This window comes from Opisthorchis viverrini (assembly GCF_000715545.1).
Source record: "Opisthorchis viverrini unplaced genomic scaffold opera_v5_1, whole genome shotgun sequence".
Classification (NCBI taxonomy): Eukaryota; Metazoa; Platyhelminthes; class Trematoda; order Opisthorchiida; family Opisthorchiidae; genus Opisthorchis; species Opisthorchis viverrini.
Window position 1 is genome coordinate 6,776,086 of NW_008751657.1, and position 11,518 is coordinate 6,787,603.

General features: G+C 44.0%; 2 protein-coding genes across 2 annotated transcripts in view; one reads left to right on the forward strand and one right to left on the reverse strand.

The window, feature by feature from the left end:
• T265_00108 (hypothetical protein) overlaps positions 1–10,133 on the forward strand; it is a gene marked incomplete at both ends in the record, with an annotated part of 17,243 nt that extends 7,110 nt beyond the window's left edge. The window contains 2 exons of the mRNA XM_009163765.1: positions 1,065–1,522; positions 8,981–10,133. Coding sequence (XP_009162029.1) covers positions 1,065–1,522; positions 8,981–9,403 — 881 coding nt within the window. The remainder of the gene's footprint in view (positions 1–1,064; positions 1,523–8,980) is intronic.
• On the reverse strand, positions 8,154–8,336 carry T265_00109 (hypothetical protein; the record flags this gene model as incomplete). Its single annotated transcript, XM_009163766.1, has 1 exon — positions 8,154–8,336. The coding sequence occupies one exon, from the start codon at positions 8,334–8,336 to the stop codon at positions 8,154–8,156; it is 183 nt and encodes a 60-aa protein (XP_009162030.1).
• Positions 10,134–11,518: the final 1,385 nt, after the last annotated feature.

Sequence of the window (11,518 nt, forward strand, 5' to 3'; positions counted from 1 at the left end):
GGGCTGTCGACGAAAATTTCAGCAACTTATGAGTAGTGCATTACAAAGAGACTCATTATTTTAGTCGAGAGTTCATAGTTTAGTTGAGAGAGTGTAGAGACTCTCTCCTAAACGTCAATGTCACTTGCCAACGGGTCTATTTCGTATTGTCTGCTCGTTCGTGAATCAAGACCATTTCTGGGTCCCGTTGTTCATATTTTCACTCTGTTCGATGCAATTGATCGTTTCAACAAATTGTAGAGTCTGTTTTCGCCATTCAGAGAGTTTATCATGCGGAACCGGTTCACGACAATGGTCTTCTGCAACGGGTGATAATAGTCCGCACACTTTAAATGTTACAAGCATTTTGACCCGTGCTCATTGACGAAAGCGTGCTTGTAACCTCTCGAACTCTATAATAGTACTCCCAGCCATAAGGTCTGTATGTCCATTTGTGTAGAACAACATGTGTCCTCTTTAACTTGTATGGTTAATATAAGTTAACTGTGTGTTTCTGTTGGGGTCGTATAACTTCCAGTCCTGATTTCGGGTACCCGTGTGATTCCGTTCCACCATTCATTTAAGTGTAACGTATACATTCAAACGCTATTCATAAATCTAATAGAGGATTTTCGCATACTAGTCTGCTGAGGTGTAGAGGTGCGCTGTTCATCGGGAACTGCTGGATTTTTGACGCAATACTGTTTCCGCTTCTCCGAAACTACTGATTATGTAACCCGCCGATGAAAGTCTTGGTGCATCCGACTGTCTGGAGAATAAATCCTCACTGCCATGTAAGCAGTCCGATACATTCATTCTCCCCAGAACGCGGGGATATCCAATGTACACATCTTACAACAAGATGCTTGTCTAAAAGACAATTCGCACCTAAGAAAAATCAGGACTGATCTTCCTTATGGGTTTAAAGTTCACTTCTCAATAGCTGTCGATTTCAAACCAAATTAGCCTCTCTTGGGTAAGAGGGACCACAAATTACTGAGGACTGTTTCTATCGTATTTACTTGTAACTATGCATTCAAATGAATTGCTTTTTAACCACAAACTTACCATACTTTTACCTACAGTGCTACTGTATGGTCCGGTTTTGCGGGAGAATGAGTCGTACGTGGGCTGCATCGACCCAGAGTGCAGTCCACTCCAACTGACCGTCAGTGCCTATGGTTACGCCCGAATGTTGTGTCACCGTGTCTATGGTCGTGCACCTGGATGTGTGATCGAACTTTTTGACCGAGTACCGCGAAGCAAGAAACGAGAGCCCCTCTCATCACTCGGTATATCCGTGGATAAAGATGGAAAACCATCTGGGGCGGCAGAACTGTTTACAGATCAACCTAACTGTGCGGAACTAGATATTCGGGGCCCAAATTTCCGGTTCTGCTATATTCCCGGTCACCTGTTTCATGTGTTGTTCGAGTTGTTGAAGAACTCGATGCGAGCTGTGGTAGAACATCGTCATCAGGATTCCGAGCTGCCTCGATTGCATATTGTGATTTGCCATGGCCGGGAAGATGTCACAATAAAAGTGAGTAGTCACCATCGTCCAACTATGTAGACACGCTGGCACCAATATTGTACTTTGGGATGTAATAATCTTGTTTTGCCGTCACATACCTCCGCATTCGTAGCATCACTCGTTATTACAAGCTTTCCACAAAGTGTTAGGAATCCAACAATTGAAGTTTACAGTGAATAGCCTTTTAGCCATTCAAAACTAGAAGGGGATCTATTCTGACATCTGACTCCAGACAAAGATATATGTTCACAAACTTTCGTACGTGCTTCCCGTTTCATGCTTGCAGTCTAATGCGATCTAGAGATGAGGCTGTCATTTTTGTACCTCGCTAGTCCTGTTCCTTCGCCCACTTGAAGTCTCATTGCTCTGGCGACCAACTCCCAATAGTTCGTGCATCAGTATCAGGACAAAACGTTTTGTTTGCTTCACTTTATGGTCACCTTGAGTTCAATGCGACGTGAACCATATTTTGCCCATAGCTTATATGAGACGTGTGTTTACTGATTACATGAACACTAAACCACAACCGGTTCGGAAATTAAGCCGAAACAATATAGGTTTCCATGAGCACGAGCTAGAAGACGATGTTTTTGATGTAGTTAAACGGATAATAGAACTGAATAAGCCAGCACAATACATTCAGCTTCCTTGATAGGACTCATATCACTGGTTTCTCATGTAGGCCACATTGCTTGGAAAAGGCTCTGGTTACCGTTTTCGTGAATGTGAACTCTCCGTCCTGACGGACATACACATATAAGGTGCTTACTTTACATGTTTTTTTTAATTTCTTTCAAGAACCAAGCATTTGCTCCACTCCATTTTTTAAATACGATTCGAATTCAAGCTATTCTTGCCCTCTCTGAAAACTGCGGTAATTTCTTGATCCCTTATATGGCTGAAAATCTCGCGGAAATTATTTCTGTCGTGTCTGTTCTGCGAATCATATTTCTCATTTGATCATCCCCTCTTTCAAGTCTTTAAGCCTACTCACTTTTTTGAAGTTTTGAAAAGCGTTATCCGGCATTGCCCTAATTGTGCATAGTAACAGTTCACTGTTTGATGCATAGATCAGCAAACGCATTCTCAACTATCGTGTAGCATTTTAAACATTGTCGATCCATTACGAGTATACATTGCCGTGTAGACATTAGAAGTCAAGGCAATTCGTTTTCTGTCTTCAGTGAGCAATGTTCACTTGCGCAAAACAGCACCGACTGCATCGGGCCCTCTTTATTGATGGAAAGAAATCACTGTACTGTTATGTGCGCTCGAATTGAAACATTCACTTCAAGTAAACCTTGATGTACCGCTACCTTTGTCTCGTAGGTACCTGACATGTTGGATCGTACAGCGTTGCTGCAACATCCCTCTGCTTTGCTCCTAGCTGACTGGTTAACTGGGTCTCACCATACATCGCGATCTGTTTAGATCACTATTAGAATCAACTCAAGAGTCATCTACTGGAATCACCGCCAGTCTGAATAAAAAAAGTACAGTATTTAGAACAGTGTTGTTAACCTAGGTAACTCATTGAACGATTCGATGCGCATTACTTATTGGAGTGCCGATCTGCATTTGGAGTAGATAAAGTCAGTCGGGTGGAACTACCTATATAATCCGTCTGGTTTTTTCTCAAGGTCATGTGAAACACCCATTCTTTCCGATGGACATGTCGATTTCTCGATGTGCATGGGAAGTGAAAATCTGTTCACTCAGGACCGCCACAAAAGTGGCGTGATGTTAAATTTGAACTGGGCGCGATGGTACCGGGTCAAGATGTCGTCTGGTCTTCTTTAAGTGAGGCTGTTGACTGCACTTCGTAGTATCCTGTTTCGCTGGATAAATAGCTCTGACCACCTGATGAGGTCCCTATAGGTTGGACGATTCTGGTACTCAAGATCCAATTTAGGCGGTTGTATCCGCCATCATACTCTTGCTACTAACAACACAAGTGTTAAGTCTTGCTGCAGAAATTGGAATTGAAAAGGGGATTTACCTTGGCCGAACACCACCTTTCTAGGGAGGGAGTTTTACTTACAGGTAATGCGGGTGAAAAATGACAAAACGAACACCACTAGAATTGTTTGTCCCTCTTATTTGACAGCGCTGAACGCACTGCGGTCCAACTATGAGTATAACTTGCAGTCTTCGTCTGTATACTTCCGTCACGTTCCTGGTGGCTTACCGCTTTTCTAATCTAGGAGTACGGATTCACATGCTATGTACCACCTGCTCAGTTGATCACTACAATGTGGTCCTTAATGTCCAGCTGCAATAATAATATATTCATATGGAGGACGAGATGGCTCAAGTGGTTAGAGCGCGAATTTACAGACGGAAGGTCCGTGGTTCGAATCCGACCTCCGCCTCTTGACTTCCCCTGTCTAGGCTTGGGCAACCTGGCAGTATCCCAGTCCTCGTGCTTCCTTCGGGTTACATGGCAGCTGGGAACCTGAAGGGTGCTACAGCTGAACACTCATGGTCGTATGACTTTTATTTAGAAATATCTGTCATAAGTTCTGATTCTGTTGCCTATGCTTGCAATGTGCACAGTTGTCGCTGCTAAATAATATCGATTCGGTCTTCCTATTTCTGGAAATTGCACTTAAATGGTTGTAGAAGTTTGGTATCACATGACACCGTCGTAGACGCGAATATGTGGCCTCTTGACTTCCCCTGTCTAGGCTTGGGCAACCTGGGCAGTATCCCGTCCTCGTGCTTCCTTCGGGTTACATGGCAGCTGGGAACCTGAAGGGTGCTACAGCTGAACACTCATGGTCGTATGACTTTTATTTAGAAATATCTGTCATAAGTTCTGATTCTGTTGCCTATGCTTGCAATGTGCACAGTTGTCGCTGCTAAATAATATCGATTCGGTCTTCCTATTTCTAGAAATTGCACTTAAATGGTTGTAGAAGTTTGGTATCACATGACACCGTCGTAGACGCGAATATGTGGAGTTTTCAGAAAACGTCATGCGGTTGACCGTTCTGTTGCCATTTGTTGGTGTGTGACGCAAGCAGGGTGCGTAAACCAAGAAGTTTATTTTCTCTCGGAGATACTGAAGCGGTCTCGCCAGCGCCTAGTTTGTCACGAAGTCCTCGAGTTTAGTAAATTATCACAAACGAGGCTTCGACTTCTGCGTTTTTCGACATCCGAAAAGAACCTGGGTTACACAAGTGTCACCGTCGACCTCAGAGTGAATGCACCTACAATTTGTTATTTTCATGGAGCCGTGGTTCCGCAGCAGCCGGCCGCAGCATAACAAATGGAAACTTTCCATATTGGAGATGGGAGAGGCTTCAAATTGTCGAATCATATCTCGCCAGAGCTTCAAGTCAAAGTAATGTTTGACATGAATGAAGAGCCAATAGGGAATGAAAATTATGAAGTAGAGAAGAGCGTGCTGCTCTGATAAACCTTACAACTGAAGGTAGCTTCGAAGTTTGTGTGTAGCACACTTATTGGGGTGTTGGATTGGAGTCCATCTCTGTCTTTTCGTTTGCCCTTTTCTGAGTTTGGATAGTGTGATGGTATCCAAGTTCATGTGTTTCGTTTGGGTTGCATATCGGCCCAGTAACAACTCTAGCCTAAACTCCTATCGACTGTGCCGCCACAAATGTGAGTCCTTCCAACCACCCCAAACGTCCAGCTCCATCTTCATCAGCAACCATGTACAGCCTGTTAGAGTGCACGCATCAATCGAAGCAGAGGTAATTGATCGCTTTGCTCTAAATGCTTTTTGAAATCCGAGTCACGCAAACAGCTTCTCTTCTACAGTGCATTGTTCGTACTCATAGCCACACACTACTTAGAGGGCTCCGTAATTGACTAACTTATTCCTCTGCACTTTTGGAAACTGTGCCATCCGTAGAGCGCTGGTTGGAATAACCCTGTCCTGATGTTCTAACGCTATGAGTTGTTGGCGTTCCACTATACAGCCGGCCAAGTTGCGTCACTGACATTGGACTAAACGTTGGACTTTTTGCGAAACCATTCTTGAAAAGCTTTGCTATGCACTCTAAATTTTGAATAAATCTAAACCAGGGGGGAACCACTGGGAACAGATTGCGTAGTCATAGTGACCTAGTCACTTGGTCTGTCAAAAAAGAAGCGTTTCTCAGGAATAGATCGACCGATTGTTACCAAACCTTTCCGTAATCGAAACCAGTTTGTGGCCCTTCGGTTTAGTGACTTTCACCGAAGACCCTGTATTATAACACCTGTCCGTCTATATTCTTCAACTTCGGTCCTGATAGTGTACCAATTAACCTTTTAACCTAAGTAAATCTTACCAACTTTTCCTTTGAAACTGCCTTAGTGAAATCAGAATGCAAAATTCTTCGTTTAGCGTGATCCCCTCAGGTATTCGAAAATCCTGGTGAGCTCCGACGTTGAACTGAACTAATAACTGTTGAATCGTCTCGACCGTTGCCTTTTCTAAATCTCCAACTTTTGGGTTACCTTTCATTGACCAATTACTTGCGGGAACTCGCTGAGGCGTCAGCCTGCCGATAAAACTTTTGTATATTGATTTCCTTCCTTATCACTTTCAACTGGTCTACTATGCAAGTTTTCTCGTGTTGTCCGGACGATTCCCAAATGACCTTTGCTGTTTGGTTACGCCACAAGAACAGAACGCAAACCTAACGGAACCGTAGGTACATGGGCCCTTTTCTTATCTATCAATTAGTTAATCCTTGGAGGTATGTTGCACAAGGCACAACCTTCTACTTTGCTTTGTTCTCATTCGCCCGAGATAGACCAAGCTTCGCCAGCCCACTCATCGCTGTCGACAACAATAAAGTGGGTTCTTCCCTACCATAAAACAACAATGATTACCTATTGTTCTCCCACATCTGACATTGTCGACCAACGAAACTTTGACAACTGGAACTACTGTACAATCTGTACACTGTGATCGTAATACCGGCACATTTTCAGCAACATTCGCTACACGAAGCTTTCGCTCGCAATGCATTACCGTTTTCTCCGCCTCGCTCCCGCCAGCCCATAAACCCGTTAGGACCTAGGACGCTGTTTATAAACACAAATGAATTGACGTAGTCTAACTGATGTACGCCGAAAACCAACCAACTCGTTTTTAATCCAGATAGTTATGAAAGCTCTTGTAAACCCGATACAGTGTAGTTTCGTTTTGAATTTCTCAGCAGGTTTTATTTTATTTATTTGTTGTCACGTAATCGACTCGTGATGCGATCGGATCGCCTACATTGCGGCACACCCTATCACGTAGTATTGATGTAAAGCGCACGTTTTAACACAGTTAGCACCGTGTAACAGTACTCACGTTCAAACAAGCCCGCAATGTTCAGTTAGTGATAGTTTGAAGCCTCTATTTTTGTGGATGACTGGGCACCGAGATGACTGAATATGAAACGCTGGTTGTGCTTTTCTTATAGTGGGACTACATAGGAGCGTTTGAGTTGGCTTTTTATGTCACCCTTCTATTCACACGCAGTCGGGGGGGGGGGACTTACCTATTTCTTTTGGGCTACTTATTCGATTTAACCACGCTGTCACCACAGAACTGTGTTAATGAGGCGTCCCAGATTGGTGTCCTCCGGTCAGATATAAAATCTGCCCACTCCGAGAGTTAATTTGTTTTCTCCGTGGCTCCTAACCCTAATTCAGAGTGGTAGACAAACACGTTTTCGAAATAATTTAAGCATTTTGCACCACTTATTCACCGAAAGCGGGGTTCACGGCACGAACAACAATCGGAAAGAATTGCCAGTAATAACGAGAAGCTGAACTTTGTCTTACATTGTCACTAAGTGTCAAGGGCGATATCAGACTTGCCCCTTCAACAACTACCTATAAACGTGGTGCACCCCTTTCACAGTCATATATCCTTATAGCCCGACCGTTTCTGGTTTGTCGTGAATGCCATTCGTAATTACGCAGAAGCGTAATCCATAATCAAAGACCCTCACGTAATGTGGGCTTATAAGAGTTTGGGAAGGCATAAAGTGAATAGGTTGTAGCATAGCTGAGCTGTTCTGAGGGGCTAAGAAGGGGTAACAGATTCACTTCTGCGGTACAGATCAGAATTTGATAGGGATGGCTGGATGTAAGTGGGCGGATTACATGGTCAGAAGACTGGGGAAGGTAAACGCATGAGTTTGTCTTTCCCCTCTTATTTCAATTGATCATCATCAAACAGTATGCCCATCGTTAATCATAATTCTTTCCTATTCAAACGTAGTTGTCGGCTATTTATATGCACATGAAAGTTCATCCCCACGGGGGTAACGACGAAATCGTCAGAACGGATGACTTTACGTTGATTTCGTGGACATGTTTGGACACGATAGACCATCACCCGTTGTCGACTGGATGCTCAAACCCACACCTGATACATTAGGGTTTACCGGGTGTCTGGGTTTTTTTTGGTGGGATGATCGTAAAACTCCCATTTCCACAGTTAGTCTGTTGCAGTGATCAGGAAATTTATCAGCGTGCCTGGATTAGGCAGTATAGCTATGTAAAAAAGACAGATTTTTTACGCAAACGATGTTAGACTTCGGTCTGTGTTGTCTGTAATTATATCTATCCCGATTAATAGGCCCGAGTTTTCAGGATGATCAGATTGGTCCCATTTGGGGCTTTTCCGTCATACGGCAATCACTATATCAATTGCGCCGGTAGCCGCACCTTCAGAGGGCATGGCAACGCGTGCGTTGTGCTTTAACGGATTCTCGACAGTATTCCACTCTAGGTCAATTCGCAACCATAGCCGAATCTCCCCAGTTGGAATGTGGCTGCTAAACTTCAAGATCAAAACAACTGCCTTCATAATTTTGTCTCATCAGTCCGGTTTGTTTTAGTGCATTAGTTTTCTACCCTCCGGGAGAACGGTTGGATTCAGAATCTTGTCTGTGTACTGCGCCATGTAAATCTGAGTTAGCTAATGCCGAAAAGCACAGTCAGTCTACTCTTGTGAGGAATGCGCACATTTTGCGAGACCCAAGTGGGATTCGGACCAGAAGCATCGTGGCATATGACTTGATCTACCTTGTTGAAAGGCGACTGAAATTTCATTCTATTCATGCGCAAGTTGACAACACTGCTGATCAGCAGCGCATATTCATCAACCACCCATAAGGCTGTTGGTTCGAAACCATTAGAGTCGTCATACCAAGTTCAACGGCTTTACAAAGCCCCCTACTCCTTCAGCGCAGTTTAGTTCATGTTTGCATAATTACTGCTTCGTGTCCACTCTGGGACACCTTTTCAACTTGCTCCTTGTTGAATGACAATCTTGGTCGTTACATTGAGCCGTGTAATTAGTCAGTCTCACACGACCAGTCTTATACATATTCCGGGCACTCACCAGTTCAGTGTTTTTGCACTTGATTAAGATACCACAAACTGCTGACTTAGCTTTCCTTTCGCTGTCGTCAACTTGAAAGCTTTTCTCCTGTTACTGTGCTTTTCCAGTTATCGGACCTGGGTGGTGGGATGCCCGATAATGTTGCCAAGCGAGCCTTCGAGTATACGTTCACCACTGCCTCTCATTTGTCGCCTATTCTCGGCGCTACTGACCATAACCAGCCTCATGGCTCACGCGGGCCGGACAATGACCCGGAATCCGCTACTTTCTCTCCATTGGCTGGACGGGGTCATGGTCTTCCACTTAGTCGTCTGTACGCACGTTACCTCAGTGGGGATTTGAAGCTCGTGTCAATCGAAAACTTCGGAAGTTCGGCTTTTATCTATTTGAGGCGTTTGCCGGAGGAAGCAAATGAACTCTTGCCTATATTCAACAGAACGTCTAAAGCTGTCTACGAGTCCCCATACACTCTTCAAGATTGGACTTCTTGCACAATTCGTCGAAATCATGCACCTCATTTTTCTTCGTGACCCATATCTACTTGTTTCCATTTGTCCAAAGTTCGCGTCTCTTTATCTTCCTGCTTCAGTCCGTTTTTGTACTGCGTCCACTTTTCAACGTGGACTGAACACATGCTGCTCCTGTAAATATTGAATTTCGGCATACGTTTGACCTATATTCTCTTTTCCTCTAATTCTCATTCTTGATTATGATGTCTCCACTTTACCTGTACATACAGTGCGCTCATACGGCCATCGATTTATGACAACATCGCACTCGTGTTCCTCATTCGCTACACCGGGTGAAAGCATCGTCATCTCTTTCACTGCATTACATGCATGATACCTGGTCAATACATGAATACTGGTAGGAGATTGTGTTATATCTATTATTCAAAAGATCTCCGCATTTGAAAACTTCTGTAGAAGCACAGCTCCTTTCATCATTGTGATAAAAACACGCTTCACCGTCGCCGTTTTCGTGCACACATCCTCCTCTGATAAGCACTAATATCATTTCATTGGCTGTTCGACCGCTTTTTGTTGTTCCTTTCCGTTATTGTGATACGTTTGGAAACTCTGTTTTCATGGTGATTATCAGTCTTGGTTTACACTCCTCGAGAGAAGCATTTCTGTTTCGCACACCTATCTTTTTGGCTTTTGAGTGAACAACTCAACCCTCCAGTTGCACTTTTTATGAATGCTTACTAGTTGTTCCTCGTTCGTAGTGGTAGTCGTTTGTGGTTCACTTCTGTGCGCCAACTCCTGCTCCGATGGAACTAACCTTACGTATTTCATTGCTGAATTCTAAGTGAGGTGTGAGAAACTTCTGGAGGCAGTATCAAGATTAGAAAGGCTGTAGGATAATGTGAATCCGATGAACCAGTAATTAGCTGTAATCATTCACCTCATGTTTGATGCCGTTCAACATTCTGCTGTCCGCCCGTCAGAAGTTTCAATTGTCAGCGATTCGAAACTTTCCTGTAGGGCACCGCTTTCGTCATGTATTCCTATTAATGCTTGTGGAATCGGTCTAGGATGGCGGTGAAACCTGGTTTTGCGCCCAAAATACCTTAGAAACGAAAGCTGTTTCGTGACCAGGAATGACAATGTCTGGGTCAACTTCCAGGTGGGCAGTCTGATGTTAGGTAGGTGGATGCAGTCATTGGCGATGTGAGTTTCTGTGCCATTGAGTGCGCCCTACTTACCGCTGCACTTCTAACGACGATGTATTAGGTGTTATTTACCTATGTATGGTAGAGCCCTAGTTATTGTATCTCGTGTGCGTACGCGAATCAATAGCAAGCACGCTCCTGGCTTAGTAGTCTACATGAACGCCTCATTAAGACTTTACTAGAGTCTCCACTCCAAATGAGACTTAATAGGCGAAAATTAAACGGTGCTGATACCACGGTTTTAAATAAATGCAGAACCAGGCCCCTTTGGATTGTAATTGATCCGATGCCTCCGTGATTGTCACTCTTGACCTTAAAAGAACCCCAGGTGGAGAAGTAGCGCTTATGCTGCATGCCTGTATGATCTAAATTGCACCGGTTTTCCTCTTTTTTCTGGAAACGGATGATTCTCGGTCGCAGTGCCGAAGAAATCTGGCACCGCTGGTCGCAGAATGAAATGCAAACCTCACATTGCTTCGAAATTCCGATAATTCTGCGTATAAAATATATACATATATAATATGCATAATATATATGTTGCGCTTAACGTATCAAACCTGGGTACCACGTAGTGTCGTACTGGTCAGCTGCGTTTTCCCCAACGATTTTACAGCTCGGTTTACATAGCCCGATTTGTAGTGACGTTTTAAAGGATGTCTCGAGACCGGAATCACGTGACTGCCCCGGTCGCCGTTCACCGGCCTAGCGTTCACAACCACCTGCCACAGACCACCAAGTTAACGACCAGTATCAGGTGATGCAACACAGACCGAGAAATGCAGTCCATAAAGGTGTAGTCACGTGACCGTATAAGGTTGTTTTTAACCAAACTCCCGACTGATCTTTGTCCTACTGCCGAAGTTAGGTTGTTGCAGTGACTCGGGAAAGTTTGAAAAGCAACCGATAAGTTTCGCGACAAATACACTCATTTGCAAATCAGACTCAACTGAATCTCTCGTTTATGATATTC